Source organism: Falco punctatus (assembly GCF_963210335.1).
Source record: "Falco punctatus genome assembly, chromosome: 15".
NCBI classification, from domain to species: Eukaryota; Metazoa; Chordata; class Aves; order Falconiformes; family Falconidae; genus Falco; species Falco punctatus.
This window is the reverse complement of record NC_137595.1, coordinates 7,822,152-7,843,957: the sequence shown is the minus strand read 5'-3', so window position 1 is coordinate 7,843,957 and position 21,806 is coordinate 7,822,152. Positions and strand designations below refer to the sequence as shown.

Below are 21,806 nucleotides of genomic sequence, written 5' to 3'. Positions count from 1 at the left end.
CAGGTCAGATGGGGATTACACGATGCGTAGATTTGATCTGATCCCACCAAGACAAAAAGGAATTCATCCTGAATTGGGTGGTATCTAAAAGCACATGTATCAAAAATACCAAGCACTTTGTTAAACAATTTATTCTTAAAGCAACCAACAGAGCCTTCTATCAATTATGTCAGGCCTCAGCTGAAAAGCATCTAGAGATTACTTGGGCCACAGAACAGAGTAATCTCTACAACTACACCTTCATTTCAGCTACAATCACCCCCACGGCATCAAAGGTAATGAAGCACCACTAGTTCAGATTTAGTCAATCTTGAACGGTGTGTGTGTGATACAAACCAGCCCAATGGCAATTCAGTTGCTATTTCAGGAATACCTCTTCTTCCCACTTCATTTCAGTCCCTCTGCTCCCTCCTACCTCAGTGTGATGCTCTAATTATTCAAACAACGTAAGCAGCGTTCAATCCATGCCAGCCCTTTCTTCCTTTAGCACTGACCTTGCCTTATACATCACTCTCACAAAACTAATTAAGTGCAGAACAGTCTCACTATACACTCTCTTCATGAAAAGAACTGAATGGTTACCTGCCTGAGGGTGCAATTCAAATTATTTTCGCCTTTGTTTCTCTCAGCAAAACAATACAAATATTAAGCAAGAAACCAGACAATTCAAAGAAACCTTTTACTCAAGTTACCACACAAAAACATAAAAGGATTATTGTAAATAACATACTCCTTTAGCTGTTTCATTTTGGTTTTTAACATATGTCTTTTCATGTAAGCTTGGCCAAGACATGTTTTGGGAAAAGTGGGGAATTTTGTTGGGCCAAGAAACATAGTCAAGGAAAGAAAAGCAATGTTTGGGGAGCACAGACCCAAGGGCCAGGCTTCACTATAAGGGATCCAAGTGGCTACAAAAGATTCAGTCCTACAAAACAGATCTGAAACCACCAAATCTATAAAAGCACCCAGTAATCAACAAAGCAGTTCCTCTCTGATACACATTAACTGACAAACACAAAGATCCTGGACTGAAAAGAGTTAGCTATAGGTCATCTAGGATGCAAAGCTTGTCCTCCCAGATATACAAATGGTTTGTTTGTACACAGAATCGACCACACATCTAGATTCACAGATGATTTTATAAAAGCATGGATACACTCTTTGCAGGGAGAAACCGAGGAACAGGATTTCCCACATCTTTGCTCCTGAGAAAGTGGTTCAAATAACCCTGGAGCTGACTCTTTCCCTAAACACACTATAGCAATAATACACAATGGGGAACAGAGGAAGAAAATTAACATTCATTTGACCCAAGACTACACTGCAGCATGAAATTCCCCAAAGTGCAGGGGTAAGACCAATGCCTTGCAGGAAATCACGGTAAATGGCACAAATACATTTAATGACAAGTCTCCAGCATATTGTGGGTGGCCACAGATCAGAGATGCCAGAAGCCTGAGCCATACCAATTCTTTCTTATGCATCTGCTGTGGATGCTGGTACTCACCCCTTTGCAGCCCCCTGCAATGCTCTGTGCGGCTACTCATCCCTCAAGCTTCATCTGCCTGGGAGTTCTTCCTTTGAAGATGAGATTTGGCATCTGCCAAGAAGCAACTATTATTTTTTCCTCCAGAAGCAAAGAAGATGGCTATCTTTTACTACCTTCTGTACAACACAAGTCCTTTGCCACAGACAGCAGCCATACGAGAACCGACAGTATCACAAACCGCAGAGTTTGGAGCTTGTCCCTGAAAATACTGCCTTACTGTGGATTTCCTCAGCTAACACTGAAAACCATTACAGAGCATCAGCATGAATGTGCTGGCGTTTTGATCTCAAAGGTCACTTCCATTTTTTTAATTGCTGGTGTTTCACCAACAGATGTCAGGGACCACTGCCTTGGGACTGAGAGGGAAGGACGTTTCTTTTATAAAGAGTTGCTGTAGTTTGTGGAACCAAAACCAATCACAGATAATGAGTCATAACAGGAGGTAGTTACTGTAAATATTCCAAGCATGGGCACATTAACAACCACCCACTATATCAGAGGCAATGCCACAGGCAGACACAGAGAACTCCCACTGGTGTCAATAGGAATTTTGAATGGATCAGGACCTCAGCCAAGAGCTGGGTATGTATTGTAACCTGCAGCATTAATATCCAGGATGGGGTGGGTCATGCCTCAGATTTTGGCTGTCGCTTTCCAGTGGGCGACGCAGGCATCTATTCAAAGTGGATCTGCAATCTCAAATTTCAGACAGGAGGCACAGAGATTTCTAGTGTGAAGCAAACGAAATAAAAGCATTGAGTTTAACTACTCATTCTTTAGTGTCATTAAATGTTTATGAAAAACACAAGTTCTGATGCATAAGTCAATAGCACCAATTGACCGAATAAGAGCCAATCTACTGCTGGCAAACACCTGCCTGAACAGAGGCTCGAGTTCATGTCAAACTGCAGCTGCTGCTGGAGTTTGGTGGGGCTTTTCGTTTGGGATGCGAAAGAATTGGCACCCAAACTTCTGATAGAAAGACAAAAGAAATGCCCTGTCTCCCACGTAAGTTGGCCAAGCAGCAGATAAGGGTGCCAGCACCACACTCCCTTCCCCCTTCTCACATGGGTCTGCACTTGCTGCTAATTTTGATTCAGTGGACTCAGACCAAGACATGGTCAGCTTACATGTTGCCTCTGCACTGCTCTTCTTCAGTCCCTGAAGTAAGTTACTTTCTCATGATTCAGTACTATAGAAATATAACTGTAGAGATCAGCTTCTTTATTTCTGTCAGCTTTTCTACAGACCTTTCAATCATAAGCCGCATTATACTATATTCCCATAAAGCCAGGAAAAGCAGTAATAGATACCTCAAAATTCTGACTTCTATTTTTCCTGCCAAGTGCTTTCTCTAAGTGCTTTGTTTTCTGCTGTCACTAAATTAGAATAGTACCTATACTTCCAAAGTCTTCACCCTTACTGTCACTATTTCAATAGCTTCTAATCTGAGAAGAGTGTATCAGCTTCGAAAATACTCCTCCTATTTTGCTTTCTGGAGAAAAAAAACGTTCTCTGCATTTTCTCACTGCTTACAGCTGAGGTTATCAGACTTCTGGGCAAAGCTACCCAAGTTTCTTTCAGTAAGAGCACGGCGACAGGAAAAGATCCCCCTGCGCCTGCCTCGATGGGGAAGGCAGCAGCACATAATCTAATTAGTAAAAGGAAAACCAAATGAAGATGAACTTATCAGATTTAGGTTCAGATTCTCTACTCCATCCTTTGACTTTGCTTGGAAGAGCCACACAAATTGCAAAGCAGCCTCTGGAAAGAGTCTGGCTGTAATACCACACAGCACGAGCTCTTTAAGGCCCAGATCCAAAGTACAAGGATTTCAGCAGGTCTCGGCTCACTTTCTAACGCCCTGTACTCTCCTACTGCCCCATGCCTCTCCCCCAGATAAAAGGTTAACAAATATTTCATTCAAAATGGGTTGTGTTGATACAGCCCCAAGGCTTGCTGGGGACACTGGATATACTGTTCTCAAAGTGCAAAGTAAAAGTTTTTTGAGGGAGAACTGGGCAAAGTCACCTGCCTTGCCACACACACGGCGCTCTGCACACCAGCTACGTGGCAGGAGAAGTACCCAGCTGGTGGGAACTGCACTGCAGCCAGTGGGAATGTACCTGGGGGGATTTCTTGAGCACATAGCTGACTTCCATTGAGGAAGAGCTGTTACCAACCATCAAGCTACCTCTGCAGGATGCTGAGCTGTTGTTACCCAGGTCCTCGTACTCCTGCAAATCCCCGAGAGAGCACAAAGTGAGAAGAGACACAGGAACCTGCCCCATGCTTGAAACCACCAACACAGCTGGGACAAGCTTGCTTTCTGAAACAAGCTGCTCACTACCACAAATAAACCCCACTGTAGCAGCAGCACAGCTGATCTACATTTGTAAAGCAGCTTGGAGGCTACCTAGGCTATCCTGCAGCTCTCTCAACACTCACACAGTTTAAAAGAAAATAATAATCAACACTAATATCTTATACATTCACAGTTAATGCAGCGTTTTGCAGAAAGTAAAGGTGCACATCCCTGACTTCATCAGGTTAATCCATAAGCTTTATTTAGATTGGGATAGTTAATTCTCAAACATCTGCAGCCAGGTTTAAAAGCAGCAAAATTGTGAGGAAAATCATCATCACCGGGTTTTCTAGGCAAAGCTTCCAAGAGGGGCCAACAAACTCGGAAGCAAGTAGTTACTTTCCTCTTTAAGAAAAGATGTGAAGGAAACCTATTTCTTTAAAAATAGATTTTGGGACTTCTGTTACACCTGCGCAACTCCGCTGATACCACCACAGCCTTTAAGGAGAGGGCAATTTAACTTAAAATACCCATTGCAAGACAGCTACTTGCACTGGACTGTGCCGATTCCTACTGAAATCCATGGCCTTTCAAGGTTCTGTGTAAGTCAGGTTTCTCTACAAAGACCCACCCCAAATACTGGTTGCAGAAAGTGCCATTCAACAACTTACACAAAGCAGCTCCTTACATTAGGGCTGAATATGGCCCTCCCCGAGTTCTTAGGAGAAATACAGCAAAGTCTCATCTCAAGCACAACCCTGTCATGTATAAGAAAGCTTCAGGAGTAAGAAAGGCTGACACTGTTCTCACTAACAAAGTACTCCACATTTATTATGCAAATATAGCCCTGGGACACCTGCATTTACAGCAGGTATTACAATTACATCCTATATCTTACAGGACGTGGGGTACATGAACATATCACCACAATAATATACTCTCATATGAAACCTGATTGCATTGTTCTTTGAAGGAGCAGGTAACTAACTCAAAAACATACAGGCTTCTGTCTGGACTGGAGTATAACCAGTGCCACAGTATGGCTGCAGAAACGTGCAGGAAATGGATCCCATTTTCCAGACAAATTATTGCTTCTTTGTATAAACAAACAAAAAACCACCAGCCTGTTTTTACTATGGCTAGATGCAAATTAAACATTCTCTCTAAAGGCAATAACACTTGCAATCACCAAAAGAAAATTCAGGTGATTCAGAGGAAAAAAAAAATGTCCTATTTCAGTCTACAACACAAGAGGTTGTAGGTTGTAAAGAAGGCCACACAGCCTACACATTAACTGGTAAATACTACCTCCTTACCACCACCCCTGGACCCCTTTTAAAAGCCTATTTCACAAGCAGTAACCATCACTCACTTTTATACAGCAGTACTAGAACCACCTCATACATGTACCAGCTCCTCCTGCTGTATCTAAAACTGCCTCTGTATTACTTTGTGATAACAGAGAAAGTTTTATACAAGCTCCAAGAGCGTACCAGCATCTCCTGGAAGCAGAGTATCAGCATCAACTGTTTTTCTTGGGATTCTCCGAATATATACCTTCTGCTACACTGTCACCCCTGGAATCAAAGCCTTGTGCATCTCAGTCGTTATTGACTCATTAACAGCAGATACAAAGGCCTTTGTCTCCGTGTTTTCAAATACAGATATGTCCCAAAACCTATACACAGGCAATTGCAAGCATGAAGTTAATGTCGTTAAAACTTGTAATCATAGCACAAAAGGGAATATATGTTTGATTTAAAAAGCAAGCTTTCAAACAAATATAACACAAGTATGGAAAATTCCTTTTGTGTAAGATTATAAACACAGTTCTAAATCATGCAAAATATTCCTCAGAAAGGCAGGAGTCTTTTGTTCTGCATTGCTTAATAAATTATTTAAAGAGCATTTTAGTGAATAAGGCCACCATAAAACAAAACAAAAAAAACCAAAACCCCTCACTATCAAAGAAAATAATGTAAAGACAAAAAATATTTATTTACAAAATGTAAGGTTTTGCAATGCATCCGAATAGTGAATTTGATTATGTTGTGAAAAAAAAAAAACATAACCTGAGGAAAACACTAACACAGTTACAACTGGAAAGAGTTGGAGGAAAAAAGAACACAAAGTCTCAAAAATCTAGTGTTAAACACAAACTTTCAAAATCAAAAAACCGAAAAGTTTTTTTTTAAATAGTAGAAAGGATGATTTGTTTTGATTTGGCCTCTCAGGCTGCTAAAAAAAAGTGACAGGGAAGTGCCCATGACGTCTGATAAAACTAGTAAACGCGGAGCAGGTTTTTCCCCTCTCTCGGGGAGGCCAAGCGCAGACCCTTCACCGGGGCGCCCCGGCAGCCCCAGCCTGCCGCACGGCTGTACGCCGGGTGACATACACAGCTTTACCTACCAATCCACAGAGCCACGACTTACTGGAGAGATACCAGCGCACGCACCAGCTACCGCTCGGATGCGCTCCGAGCCCCCGAGCGCGGGTGCCACCGCAGAGCGAGCTGCGCGGGGGCTGCGGGCCCGCAGGGCGGAGGGCAGAGCCACCTGTGCGTGGCAGCCCGCAGCGGGGCACCCCGCCCCCGGGTAGCACCCCCGCAGAGGGACCCCCCGCGTGCACTGCACCCCCCCAGGCATCACCCCCGGAGCGGGTACCCCGCCCCCTCCGTGCCCCCAGCTGCCCCGCCGGTCCCGCGGGCCGGTCGGGATGGGGCAGCCTCCCGTGCCCGGCCCCAGCTGGGGGGTCCGCATGCACCCCCCAGCCTCTCGGCACCGGCGGGGCCCCGGCTCCGCGTCTCCATGGCGATGGCTCCGCCGGCCCGGCACGCTTCGGCCGGGGCCAGGGCCGGGCCGGGGCCGGCGGCAGCGCCGAGCACCCGCCCGGTCGGCGGCAGGGGGCCCGGCTCCCCCTGGCGCAGGGAGGGGGGGCACTTACTTTCGCCGGTGCCGCATTGAGCCGGGCCCCCCCGCGCCGTGCCGGGGTGCCGGTGCAGCGCCCCGCACGCCGGGCACCGATTCCCCACCCGTGCCCGGGGTCCCCCGAGCTACGGACTCGCACCGGAGCGGTACCCCCCCCCCCCCCCCCGCCCCAGCGCGGTAAGGTCGGGCTGTCCGCGGTCGGGCCGGGGAACATGCTGTTCATCGGAGCGGCTGCGCCTGCCTTACCCTTGGAAGCATCTTTCTCTTCTTTGGGCTTGATCACCTTCCCGCTCATAGACCCCAGCTTGGGTGGGAAAATCCCCGGGAGCGTCGCGGATTCCGGCTGGACCCAGAGAAACCTCGGGCGGGGGGCAGCGTGCGTGCGTGTGGGGGATCCTCTACGCCGAAAAGGCAGAAATAACACCAACAGAAGGGGAGGGGAAAAAAAAAATCGAGGAGCGGCGAGCTGCCCGCTCCCCGGCGCGCTGCCTCGGAGCACGGCGGCGCCGCCGCGGTGCCTGCGGGAGCGGAGCGGGGCGGTGAGCGGGGGGCTCCGGCAGCCGCAGCACCGAGCCCCTGCGCCGCTCGCCGTGCCGGAGACAAAAGCGATTTTCCCTGTGTCTGCCTGGCCCTGGCCCCCTCCTTCCCCCCGCCTCCCCGGCTCTGCCTCCCCTCCCCAGGGCCAGGGAAGCGCAGCCGGTCCTGGAAGTCCCACCGACCGGGGCGGGGGGGGAGGGGGTACTGTGAGTTGGGCGGGGGATGGGGGGGCTTTGGTTGTTTGCTTGGGTGTGTTGGGTTTTGGTTCGGTGTTGGGTGGGTTTGGGTTGGGTTTTTTTATTCGTATCCTCCCCTAATAATAATGGGATGGAGCAGCAGAGCTGCAGCCGTGGATGGGAGGAGGAGGACGCGAGTCCCCGGCACTGCAGAAGAGGCGGCAGGTTTACGCTCGCCAGCAGCAAGGAGGGCTGGAGCTAGAGCTGCCCCCTCCAGTCCCGCACCTCCCTCTCCCCATTGCCCAGCCCGGGCCCCCATGAAACGGCACCGAGAGGGGCAACGCGCATCCCCGCTGCCCTCCAGCCCCGGGACGGTGCCCCGGCGACGGGCTGGGGGCGGCACAGGCCCGGCCTGCCCTCCCCTTGGGCAGCCGCTCCCAACCCCCAGCCCGCAAAGTGGAGGCTGTGGCCTCCGGCGTCGCCCGAGCCCGGCAGCCTGTTGCTGCCGTCGCGGGAGTGCGAGGAGCCGGGGGACAGTGGGGGGGCTGGTGGGAAACGGGGGACATCGGGCTCCCATTAACGGGGGACACGCAAAGCTTGCGCCGTCCCGCTTTCAGCCCTGCTGCTCTGCCCCGGGCTGTGGGACGGGACTCTCCCTGTCTCCCCTCCATCGGCCCTCGGGGAAGAGGGAGAGACACCCCCAAACCCAAGAGCCGCCCAAGCTCCTCTCACCTGTGCTACAAAACCGCTCCCCCCCTACCCCCTCCTTCGCCCCGTCCTCGGTGGGAGCAAAACTTCCCACGACCGAGACCACCGCGGGCGCCCATCCTTTGCCCCCCGCCGAGCGGGCGGGGATGGAAACCCGAAGCAGCCAGCGCCCCTTGGAGCCGGGCCCGGCAGCGCCCGAAATAAAGTGCTGGGAAGGGCGAGCCGCGACGCGCCGGGGGGAGCCCTCGGTGCGGCGGCTGGGCTGCCCCAGCCCCCCGGAGTGGCCTGTTTGGTGGGGGGACGCACGATGGACATCTCCAAGGCCCGGGGGCCAGGCACCCCCCGGAGGAAGACAATGTGACCAGGGCACTGCCCTCCCCGTGGCCTCTGGGCACTCCTCTGCTTGCCGTGCCCCGGGGACAGCACCGCACCGGGGGTCTGCGGGAGAGGCAGCAGCAGCAGCCGCCGGGGCTGCGCGGCCGCTATTTTTAGCGGAGCCGAATTCCTTCCCCCTTCACCCTGCCTGCGCTCCAGCCCAGCGCCGGGGACAGCTGGGGGCAGATCGACTTACCGCGGCCGGCGGGTCCCAGCCTTGCTCCTGCCCCGAGCCTGGGCAAACGAGGTAACGAGCCACCGCTGGCCCACAGCGTGGGGTAAAGCCCCCCTCCCAGCTCACACAGGTGGCTGGAGCTCAGGTGGGACTAGGAGGATGAGGGCTGTTTAAGCGAAGAATGAGGAGCCAGGGTCAAAGCTGCCACGTGGAAGATCTGTATGCTTGCGCTTACTGAATGGCTTTCCCCTAAGAAATGCACAGAACACAAAATTGAACCCCACGTCCTCAGACAGAGCTCCTCCAGGCTTCCATGCGTCTGTCTGCACAGTGAACAACCTCGGCTCTGTTTCTGGATCCAAGGAAGTGTCTTGGCGGGGTCAGCTTGGCTTCATGGAGGTTGAGGCTGCCCAGGGAAGTGGTTGAATCGCCATCCCTGAAGGTATTTAGAAGACACATTAGGAGTGGTGCTTAGGGGTATGGTTTAGCCGTGGACTTGGCAGTTGTTAGGTTTATGGTTTGACTTAATGATCTTAAAGATCTTTCCCAACCTACATGATTCAGTAAGCCCTCTGATGACAGTGGACTAAGGTGCTGTCAATATGATTGTTGTACTTGAGCCTTTTCTGTGATTTTTTTTTTTTAACACCTGCCAGGAGAATCAAAAACTTGGGCTTTCTCTTGGCCATTTCTCTCCAATTTAACTTGGACCACTGAAACCAGTGAGTCAGAAGAAGGGAAGTGGGGAAGGAGGGATTCTGCGGTTCAGCTGAGCCAGTGCTGTCAGAAGTAGCCAGTGAGCCACAGCAAGATTTCCGCTGGCCGATACAACTCAGACCCTATTTTCAAAGGCACTTGCAGTGACTTGGATGAGAATTACAAACAATTCACACCTCTGGTCCCAGCACCGGAGGCCACTGATAAATGCTGTGTTTAGTACTGACAGTGAACTTGCCTTACATGAGCTATTCTCACCTTTGCCAGGAGATCTGTTAAATTTTACAGGAGTAGTTATTACATTGACCAAATGAGGCCTATACACTCAAACTAAACGTTGGAAGGAGGCAGCAGCTCAGCATGGTGCAGAGGAACTGTACCTACTGGTGGGCAGAGAGAGCTTACCCTGCTGTTTTGAAATGAGTTAGTTTTTCCCCTTACTAGCTAGAGGCTTAGAAGTGTCAGATAAAACAGTAATAAAATATGGTGTTATGCATGCAAAATATAAGGGGATTTGCATGAAGGCTTATTGCAGTCTGGGTACAGTTTGCATAGCCTTTACTTTTAAAGCTACCTTGATGGCTTAAGTATTCTAGTGCAAAGGGTATTTGGGGTTGGGGCACTGACTTAGGTCGTCAGATTCCCTCATCAGTTCCTTGCTTTGATGTGAGCATCTCTGGATTTGGGGTAGATCATGTAAGGTCTAGCTTTGCAACAAGGTTTTGTTAACTAACTCACAAATATTTAAATACGAACCTGAGCCTTAGGATGTCTGTACATCGCTTTCCAACTATAGTAAGGAAAAGTGTCACCTCATTGCTTTACAGCTATAATACTGGAAACTGAGAAGCACTCAGATGCTGTGGAAACAGAACTGATATGCAACAAGCTACATATAGCAGCCAGGCTTATGCAGAAATTTACCTATATGTGGCCATGACACAGAGCTTGTACCTCTCATTGACAACATTCTCTGAGTTTCTGAATTAGAAACCATTTCTGCACTTCCAGATAAATCGGATATACAGAAGAAGTAGCTTTAGTGATGCTTAATACAAAGAAATCTGATGTTGCGTGCAAATGCTGTTTGGGTGTTCCCAGTCACCTGAGTGGCTAGGGAGGGTTTAAATTCAAGACTCTTTTTGGTTGGGGGAGCAGGATTTAAAGTCAAATATAGTGAATTGCTGTAACTGCGCACCTTTTGTGCTCCTCCCAAGACTGCGATGGAGTCATCTAGACTGAGTGGCAACAAGCCAGCAAGGCAGCACAAACAGTTGAAGCATCATCTGTACCCTTTTATGGTTCCTGAACTCTCCTGCCCAGAGGGACAAACACGATTGCCCCAAGCACAGTGAAGTCTCACAAGCTCCAAGTGTGAAGTGAAACATGAGGCTTTTGCAGCAGAGGCACACACAGCAGGTCATATTTGGGCTTGCCGAATATTTGCAGCTCAGGGTTGCTCTCTGGAACCAAACGTGGCAGAGCTGACGTGCTGCACGGAGCTGTGCCTCTGCAGAGGGTATTTATTCCCCTGGGAACATCTCCTGGAAGGTTCTGACTTGGCACGGGTTCGGCTAACTCTCGTATCATTTACAATCTGAAATTGTAAACTGTAAGTGCCTTTATACAACATAACTATTGCTGCTTAATGTCCCATAGCTGTACGGTTTGCCCATAAAACACATACTCAAGTCAAGAACATGCTTTTCCTACCCTCGTAAAATATCTATAGAGACATATATCCCCTGAGGAATGCTGGTACTCACATAGATACATAGTGGCATTGCTCCTCAGTGTACTTTTCCCTTGGTTCTTTGGCTTATTCTCAAGTTGAAATTTTCTCTTTTCTGCAGGCAGTGGTTTGTAAAAGGTCCAGATTCTACTTTTTTATATAGTGGGAATTTTACATTATGAATTTAAAACAGTCCAGCAAGTTTAAATCAGCTTTGTCATGATGATTCCTGTTATGTTCCCAGTTAAATCTGAAGTTAAACTTTTCCTGCTTTCAGGTGGAGCAGAATTAGCCCTTAAATTTAAGATTCCAAACATGATAAAGCCTCAGTAATATAAGTACTTAGTCCTAATTTTAAATTATATTTTAATATTCATACTGGCATCTAGAGGTATCCATTGCATTATGATAAAATAAGTAAATGATGCAGTGGGTATGTCTATAATTTTGTTGCCACTGTTTTGTAATGACACTTATAAAATTGGTGCAAATGAACTTATCGCTTATTTGCATCGGCTTATTGCCTGGCCCACCACTGCTTTAACTGGAATGTTAGGGCAAATTTCTTTACTACCAGTTGTGTGATTTAACAAAAGCCACAAAGCTTTAAGGGTGAGGTACGTACTAAATACAAGTCCAAAGCACAGCCTATTCTCTAGCAGGTACATCCCTGTTCTAAAGGATGTTTAATGTGCTCCCCATCTTATTTTTACCATTCCTATTCATACGCAGTCTTTAGTGCTACACAGAGGATCCGTTTTGAGCAGACAACTTGCTGTAGAGAATCTTCCTCTTTTTGATTGCCCAAACCCAACCGCTATATGCAAATAGAGTTCCAGCTAATGGGTCGTATGGAGATTGCAGTTTAATTTCCCTAAATAATTCAGTCTGATCAACAGAGAAGCCCTAAGCAGACACCAGTGGTAAGGGATAATGATCACACTCACACAGTGTGGTGGGCTGAGCCCGGCTGGGTGCTGGGTGCCCCCCGCTGGGTGCTGGGTTCCCCCCCGCTGGGTGCTGGGTGCCCCCCGGGCCGCCCTGTCCCTGCCCTGCTCAGCCGGGCCGGGGGCAGAGACGCAGCGAGGGGCTCCTGGGGCGGGATAAGGGCAGGGGGAGATCTCTGGCGCCTGGAGCCCCCGGCCCCCTCCTGCCCCGGCCTGGGGGCTGCGGGGCTGCTGCTCCCGCTTCTCACGCCTCTCTCCATTATTGTTCTTCCACAGGTCATTTCTCCCCCTTCTTAACCGTGTTGCCCCAGAGGCGCTGCCACCGTCACTGCTGGGCTCAGCCTGGGCCAGCGGTGGGTCCGTCTTGGAGCCGGCTGGCACGGGCTCCATTGGACATGGGCGAAGCTTCTGGCAGCTTCTCACAGAAGCCGCCCCTATAGCTCCCCCCGCTACCAAACCCTTGCCACATAAATGCAATAAACTGTGAATCTTTTCACCTATTTACTATGAATCATTTCAATTAAAATTAATGGACATCAAGCATCCTGTGATGCAAGCCTGGCACTTTGGATTGCTTCTCTAGGCAGGGGAATGTGCTCAGCACCTGGGAAATGGATGGGAAATGGAGCATCTCTCCTTGCTACACAATAATCCCTCTGGCTGATAAGGCTCTGCGAACTGCAAAGCAAATCCCAATCAAGGCTGCTGGATTGAGCACCACAGTGATGTGAGACCTTTAGCACTGGAGATCAAAGTCTTCCAGACTACTGAAAGTCTAAAACAGACCAACCTTGAAGGTCTTTCCTCTCTGCATTCCAGTACATTTGCTAAGCTAGCTTGATCACAGTTTACATAGGTATGCATTTCTGTAACAGAGTATGGTATTAGTTTTGGTGTCCAAGTAAAAAAACCCAACAAAACAAAACAGTAAAAACCCCAAAAAATTATTCTTACAGCTCTAGGGAAGCCTACAAAGTAGTGATTTAACGTACAAAGACTGTATCTCATGTGCAGTCTGAGAGCTTCACTCCCTGCTAACAAATCTTTTAAAGGCTCACAGCAGACCTTGGTTTTAAGTCCTGGATTTACTGAAACTAAAACATCCTGAAATATACCGTGAAGTTCTGGAGTAAGTGAAATTCTGGCAAAATGTGTTTGGGTATGCTAGTGGTTACGCAAATACCACACAGCAAATGCGATCTATTTATGGGAATCACTGATAGTATTTAAGACAATGTATGAATTATCACCTGAAATCTGCATCTAGCAGAAATGTTTACACAGATCTTTATTAAGCCTGGAAAGCCCAAGTAGACCTACAAAATCAGTTTTGTCTCAAGATCCTACCCAGATTACCTCTAGTAATTCCGGCTTTCAAATTTCAAAAAATAATAGATAGATAGATAGATAGATAGATAGATAGATAGATAGATAGATAGATAGTTTGGCAGCTGCCTTTTTTTGATGTTTCCCCTCTCTTCAAGTTTGGTGAATTTCAGCTGTTTAAAAAATCTCATCTCCTTTGCACCAGCAGCAGCACACTGACACCAGAGCATCTATACATCCGATAACCATTCATCACCAGCACACTAAAACTGAGTAACACTGGGAACATGAAGGACACAGGTCTGCAGGTGTATGAGGTGGCAATGTCACAGTGGGAGAATGCAATAAGGGGATCTCAAATGCTTTCTAGCGCTTTTACGTAAAGCCAGCACTTGCAGCAGAGGCTGAAGCAGTGCGTGGCTTGCAGCATGTCGTGGAAGCACTACCTGTGCCTCAGCCTTGAGAGGCAGGCAAACAAACAAAGCTTCATGACCCTGAACTGATTCCTTAGTTCCGATTTGTGCTTTCGCAGGTAAATTAAAAGGTGAGAGGTTTTGTATGAAGTCTTTCATATTACCACTGCAGGGCAGAAGCCAGTAAGAGCAGCCACAAACCGAAGATGCCGGCCGAGCCGTTGGAGCTGCAGCTGCAGTCTTTACCTTCACCTCATCCAGCCTTCCTTAAGTTCCCAGGAATGCATACACATGCACAAAGAGGGTGAAGCTGGGACCTTGGAAAAATGTCAGGCAGTTAGTTTCCTCTCCGGGGAGGCAGTGGGGAACATACTCGATGTAAAGAAAGCTGTTACTCCATAGCTTTTGTAAGTCACCTGCAGACTGAACTTCTGCAGGTGGAGTGGAAAAAAAACCAAAAGGGGCAGGAGGAAACATTTGGTGTCCTAACTGAAAACTAGTGCTTTAATGTCAAAAGAGATTTTTGCCCAAGGCCCCTCCTCGAAGGCTGGTGAAAGATTTGTTGCAGAGAGCATAAAGATGAAAGACCCGGGAGTGGTTCTGCTGCTATTCATAGCAAGGCAGAGGGTGAAGGTGGTCCCACACCCCTTCATGGTAACAAGAAGCACAAATTGCTATCACTCACTACATTCACTGTGTAAAGTAAGAGGAAAATGCCCTTCCTCACAGAGCCAGCCATCCCGCACATTACAGCTTTCCCCTTACAACTCTTTCTGTTACTTGGTCAAGTCTTAAAACTTGAAAGGTTTTGAAGTTGAGCTGGAACGGGAGCTTTGATGTTCAACTCTGCTGAGCTGCAGACTGTCGGCGGCGGCTGATCTCATTCCAGTTTTTGTGGAGCTGAGAAAAACAGTATTTAAAGAAGATGCTGGGGAGGCAAAATGTATGTGATACCCAATCTGGACCTGAAATCCAGGGGTAAACTCCGGTGGACGTGAATTCCCAGTGCAATGGGAGACCTGACATTAGAAACCTTGGGCCACCTCAATAATAGGCAGGCAAGGGGTGTGATGAGCATTATGTGACTGATCTGAGCCTTCCCTGGAGTTACACCAGTTTCAGACACAGAAAGCTAATAGAGCAACAGCAGGAAAAAAACCATGCAGCAACATTTGAAAGGAAACTTATCAAGTAGAGCTCTAACATTATTGTGGGCTTGCATATGCAATGATATCATAGGATAACATTTTTTCATGCCTGACTTTTTCCTTAAGCATGGTAAAAATTAATCAGTGTTTGATTTTTACAAGCCTGAGAGAAAGAGAGAGGAATGTAATGATTAGCTTTTCAGACCTATTTTGGGGCTTAAAGAAATCTGAAAAAACAGTTATGCTTAAAGTGTGAGCCACTTCAGAGTGGACCCTTAAAGGAAAAACTGAAAGATATTCTATTAGTTCAAGAAACTCGTCTAGAAAGAATTTTCTGAGTGTTGCGAGAAGCCTACAGTGCATAAGGCAAGCTATTCTCTGTTAACGTGAACATGCTTTTATGCACCAAGCAGCACTAGAACTGTATAGCCACAAAACAAGTTGCTTTCCTCTGTCATGAACCTATTCCCTTTCTGCTACTTTCTGTTCCTTTCCTGCATGAAATTGCTTTCCCCTGTAACGCTCCACACAGTTCATCCCAGATGCCTCAGTTCTCGAACTTGCAGCAATTTTAAGAGGCATCTGATGTAATTTTTCTAGCATTTCCTTCACTAAGACCTGGGCTAGGGTCAGCACTCACTCAGGGTCAGGAGATGAAGCTCCCCTATATTACACTGAGCACTTGGGCACCATTTCTCTGCTCTTTCCTCTGGTCACGGCACTATGGCCACGCTATGCGGCTCTGAGCCTTCCCGTTCATTTCCAGCTGAGCTGAACTTGTAAGCTACCTCATAAACCTCTCACATGTCTTAATCAGATGGCAGCTGGTGTTTCTCATGTGTCAACCGAGTTTTGGTCTGAATAACATGCACAGTGCCATGGGTGAGCACAAGCAAAGAAAAAAAGACAGGCTTTCCCCTTTTGTTTTTATAGATTTTCTTGAGTCCCTATGACCCATGAAATTCCCATAGCACAAGGCAGCTGGCTGCAACAGTGGTCTAGTAGCTAGCTTGATTTTTGAGAAGAAGCAAAGCCTTAGCTCTGAAAGTCAAGTATTGCATGACCTGGAGGCATTTTTACAAAGCAGACTTCAGGCAAGTTGAGGGATTTGGATTTCTTCAAGGCAGAGTGTGTAGCTATAGCCTTTCTCCTTCAAACTGTCATCGAGTGAAGGTCCTTGCCTCACCAACCCATGAGGATTCTGCCTGCTCATCCTTTGTAGAAAACCACAAACACTTTAGGAGATGTTCCCTGTTCAAAGAACTGCATTTGAAGGTCATGGCTCTGAAAGGGAAAGAATTTTAAACTGGTATGTATGTATGTATTTAAAATCTCTTTCTAAAGCTCTGCATGAACTGTGTTGACATAATTTAATTTGACTTTTTGCTCTTGTCTCATCTCAAATCGGTAGCTAAACAGTGTGTGCAGGTCAGGAACATTGCACGCCGTAACTGCTATGTACCAACACTTGGCATTCTGGTTGAGGCAGGGCTGCACCCTGGGCTTGGTGCTGGTGACAGCTGTCAGACATAGCCGCGACGTGATTATTTCTTGTCGTACCATTCTGCTTTGGCCTTTTCCTGAGCCATTGCGAGACACTGCCTTGGAGCACCACTAAGAAGCAGTGCTTTCAGACTCAGCCTCCTGTTCCCCATTTCTCTCCTACAAAATTATTCCTAGGTGTATATCCTTCCTACTTTCTGGTGACACCGATATCTGCAGACATATTATTTATAGGCACAAGATTTGGCATTCAGTGCCTCCAATCTGAATGCTCCCTCGGCATCTTTTAATAGCTATCTCTATTTTGTAACCCTTTTTGTTTTTTCTCCAGGGAATATGCCAGCAGGGATGGGGCTGAAATCCTCCTGGATCAGGAGCAGAGACAAATACTGCTCTGTTTGTAAACACTCCAAGGCTAAAATTAGCAGGAGTCAGAAGAATCGTTTATAAACTTCAGGCTCCTCGAGCCATCTTGAGGAACGTCAGAGGCGTATCGACACATCTGCTGCCGATTTAAATAGCAACCGGCATCACCTTCCCTCCAAGTGCCCCCGCGGGGCGCGGTGCCCCCAGCGCCCGCCCCACCAGCTGACTTCTCCGCGTGCTGCAGCCCCTTGCCTCGCTTTAACAACACTGTCACAAACAATCAAGCACATTTTCAGCTGGAAGAACCATCCAGATCCTCCTTAACACCTTGCAGAAATGGGAAGAAAAGCCCTGGTCAGCTGGAATGTTGCCCCACAAACCCTTTTTGAGGGTTTTGGGATCTGATTAAACATTGGAAGACCAGGAAAGCCCTCACAGCACCAGCAGTTTTTAAGCAGGCTTGTGCTGTGCAGATTCAAGCTTGAGAGAAAACTAAGCCACACCGGGTACAGCAAACAACATCAGCTAGGGTGGGTAACACCTACATATGTCTGTCCTTTCAGCAGTTACGGGCAGTGGCATATAAAAATGACCTTGGCTGTGTCTGAAGGAAGACATGACAATAGAGAAGCAGCGGTACGCTTGAACAGTGTGTTCAATAAAATCCATGTTTCTCAGAACAGGCTGCCAACCAAATGCCAAATGATCTTAACATGTCAACAGTTAAACACAAGTCTTCATAGATCCCAAAGGAGCAACTTGGTTGGTTGGTTGGGGTTTTTTTTGTTTCGCAAAGTACATGAGTACATACAACTACGCACCTCAAGCTTTTTTAAAAGGCACAGCAAAACCACAGCATCTTCTTTTTTGGCTATCTGCTGGCTTCATAAGACTGAAGGACAATAAAATACATACAAAAGAAATAGGTGGTGTATTCTAAAAAGAAAAAAAAAACCAGTATTACAGTCAAATAAAGCAAACATATTTGGAAACTGTCTGAGGCCACAACAATACAATTTGGAGTTTTATTCAGTGTTGGAGAATATGGACTTTTTTTTGAAAGTGAACATTCATGCCTATAAACCTGAGGTTATAGAAGGAACTTACAGAAAGAGTAGGCTTTATTTAAGAGAGAAAAACAACTGAACTGAAAAGTGTAACTCCTCTCTGCTTTGTGGTACTGGCTTAATACGGGAAAAACTAACACCTTCATCTCCACCAAAGAAATGGAGAGAAGAATTCAGTGAGAAGGGATTGCACCCAGTTCCCAGGCTAGGAGGTCTTACTCAGTCTATTCTGTACAACTAGTATACCTGGTAGCACAGCTAGCATTTTCTTTGAGAAAAATAGGAAAATAAACTAGATATTTGTAACAAGCAGTCAGGATATTCTGGACACACAACTTGATATAACAAAGCTGCTTACCACCCCCTGCCCTCCTGCCTGCTCAATGTTTTGCTCTTCAAGTCATCCCCTGAGTGCAGGGGAGCTGCTCCAAGGGCAAGTTCCTTGCACACTCCTGTCTATAAGGGTTTGCATACAAAGTGTTGACCCTGATGCTTCTGACTGCTGTGTACCCCTCTTTTACAGCACTTTCTCTGTAGCAGCAGACCCCTGTAACACCATCAGAGAGGCCATCAGTAAGAGGGCCTCTGGCACTGTTAGCAGCAGATGCTTTCCTCTGGGGACGCCCTGACAGGCCACTGCTTCTCAGGGTGCTGCAGTCACTGGCCAGAGCTCCCCTGCACAGCCTCATGCTGTCAGACGCTGCCAATTTAAAAAGTGGGATTTTAATTTTTTTTCCCTTGTTCTTATCTAATCCTGGATGTTAAGGGCTTGTTCCAGTTTTAGCCGATTGTGATCATGGGGCATCCCCTCCAGTGATGTGAAGCATGAAGGACTGGGGTGTGCTCTGCATCAGCTCCCTCCTGTCGGAAGCACAGTAGGAGAAAAAAGCACCCGGTGTGAGCGGGGCTCCCCATGGCAGATGCCATCCCTGTTGCCAAGCCACCACCGGCAGCAGAGGTGTGATCGGGGCTGAGCTGCCTCGGGTACAGTCCTCAAGGGACACAAAGCCCTGACTGCTGGCCCTCTCTGTAATGGATATGGGGACACCTGAATCGGTGACAAAGCAAGCTGCCACCTCTATGGGAAGGCACATGTCCGGCATCAGGGCACAGTGTGTGTGTGTGTGGGGGGCTGATGCACCCAAGACCACCCTAGGCTAATGTGGCAATAGCCCAGCACCCCCAGCCCACCCAAAGCCACAGATCCTACCAGACTTACACACAAAGCCAGAGCTGCTATATTTGGAAAGCAACAGTGGCTCCTCAAAAGAAGCAGTAAGAGTCAAAGTACGTGACTCAAGGCACTTTGGAAAGAGCCATATCCTTTCCATTTAAAGCGTGGTGCTTGTCGACATTTCTCTTTCTCTACCCTTGGCAGAACACACACACGTACGCCATGTCATGTCCACAAAATACTTGGCTGTGATTTATATCCACAAAATCCTTACCATATGCAAGATATCCCATCCATTTAAATAGGAGGATTATAGGAGTAGGAGGAAGCTTAGCACAAACAATAGCTGCAATCAAATGCAGCGTGCACGAGTGATTTGTGGGAAGTGCAAGACATATCAAAGATGGCAGGTGCTGCTCTTGCTTGCAAGCTATTTATACTCGTGGAGTCACTCAATAAACACTTCCTACTTTAGTACACTCGTAGGATTCTTTTTCAAAGGGAGAGAAGAGGTGTGGAGTATGACTGCACGGGCCAAGTCTGTCATTTTAAAGATAACCGAATTAAGTATTGTGTAAAAATCCCACTATAATATACAAAAAGGAGTAGCTTGATATAACTAGCTTCAAAGTAGGGAATCATGACAAACCAGGAGATATGTAACGGGGCGGGGGAAGACACAAAAGGAGTGGAGGGGAAGCAAATAAAACTCTTTCCTCTTAGCAAGCACTAATCTTAGAGATCCAGGCTCTGATGGGATTTTCTCTTTTATTTTTTTAACAATGGAATCACTGTCTCCCAGAAGAGGTAGATATATTTGGTAACAGGACTTCTGAGTACTTCACTGCAGGATCCAGTCACAGGATGAAGGCTTTTCAATTCAACTGGAAAGAAAAGCTGAAAGCCATAGAGCATGGACCATCCAGGGACAGCACCAGAATTGGTCGCAGTATTTCTCAGTTGGTGCGAGATGTTGTAAACCCCAGGATTAATCCCTTACACACTCTCCTTGGAGTCAGGGAGGAGCAGAGGTGTCACCATGATCTGAGCTCTGCATCCACACTCCAGCAACCATGTTGAGCTGCGGTTCAGATGCCCTTTCAGTGATAACACCCAGAGCACTGTCATCCTCACTGGTGTGTGTCTGGAAATAATTGTTTGAGAAACTGCTATTTCTGACTCACTATTCGGGCTGTGAGCATGTGTACAATGAAAAGGTTAGCGCCTATGTTATTTACATGTCAGTGCAGTTCAGAGGTGCTAACAAAGGTTAAAGAAAAGCAAGTGAAGATGCATGTGACCTATTCTTTGTAGTCCTGACCTTAAGCCTTTTAGCCTGGCAGATCTCCATTAAAATGAACACGAATTTCTGTGCTAAAGCTGAAAAATTCACCGAAAATATTTCTCCTTGTGTTTTGTTATTACAGCTGTGTAGTCTTCAATTGCTCCTCAGACACAGTTCTTGTAGGCACGAATTGCATCATTACCACTTATTTTTCTTGAAGTACGAAGTATCACTGTCACTGTGTCATAACTAAGGCAATAATACAAGTCCCAGAAGTGATTTTGGAAAAATAAACAAACCTGATTAGCAAGCATCTCCTTTAAAAGCAAGCTACCACAAGTCATTAATCATAGAAGTTTCTAATTTCAGAAATGAGTTAACTGAACTTTAATGAGACAAACAGCTTTTAAAAGCTGCCACCACAAGACTGTGTGCATTAAACTGGAGACTTGCAAAATGACTGATTTCATTACCAGTTCCAGGAAGCGCTCCACCAGAAACAGCTTGAGGAATCTACAAAATCTCCAAATTCCTTTCAAAAATTGTTATGGTACTTGGTATTCCCAGGCACATTTGCACATAGACCTGAGGTCACCACCACAGTACAGCAGCAGATAATTTTATAATTAACGAGGCAGATTCTGTGCCGTGTCCCAAATGGTTCTGGCTGGTGGCAGCTCCTCGGCGAGGAGCGCAGTGATGCAGCCACCTCCCCCAGCAGGGCAGAGGAGAGCTCCAGGGCTCCTCAGAACCAGTTTCACACATGATGCTGTGTATTCCCACCTGTCCTTTCCTCCAGCTTCTCAACCCAACACTAAGAAGTTGAGAGGGAGAGGAGGGGACTGGGGAAGGGCACAGAGGTGTTGACAATGGCCATGGAATATCCCTTCTGCGTCTGGGCTCCTAAGGTCTCTTCCAGGCCAATGTTGCGGTGATTAACGACCTCAGGACATCAATGTGGATGCATGCATTTAAGTCCAATATAGAAGGGAGAGAAACAGAAAATTTCTACTGGGGAACTGCTCCTTCTCAAGTGTGACGTTACAGCAGAGTCTTGCACTGTTGGTGCAGGAAAGCTCATAGACACCGCTAACAGAAGATACTCGGCAAGTCAAAACAGATACAGTGTGAAGAATGTATTAGTCACTGTGGGGAAACAGTCAAGGGGAAGCTTGATGTCACTGCCCCATTTGGCCTAAGCAGAAAGTTGCTCTGAATGGGATGAAAGGCTTCCCAAGAAGTATTCAGCCACAGCGTTACTGCAAGTGAAACACATGGTCCTGGGACAATCCTCATTTCAAACTACACCCTGCTGACCTTCATGCAAACAGATGTTCATAGGCAAGTGACTTACTGTTGTCTTCCCGTGACAAAAG

General features: G+C 47.3%; 1 protein-coding gene across 4 annotated transcripts in view; it reads right to left on the bottom strand.

Moving 5' to 3' along the window:
- FGF13 (fibroblast growth factor 13) overlaps positions 1-21,806 on the bottom strand; it is a 330,133-nt gene that overhangs the window by 249,824 nt on the left and 58,503 nt on the right. For 2 of the 4 annotated variants that reach the window (XM_080366113.1, XM_080366117.1), the window contains exon 1: positions 7,028-21,806. This exon is cut by the window's right edge and continues 43,044 nt beyond it. The exons of 1 other annotated variant lie outside the window; for it this stretch is intronic. In XM_080366113.1, the coding sequence (XP_080222239.1) occupies positions 7,028-7,076 (49 nt within the window). In that variant the 5' untranslated portion in view covers positions 7,077-21,806. One more of the 4 variants, XM_080366116.1, reaches the window with a different exon arrangement.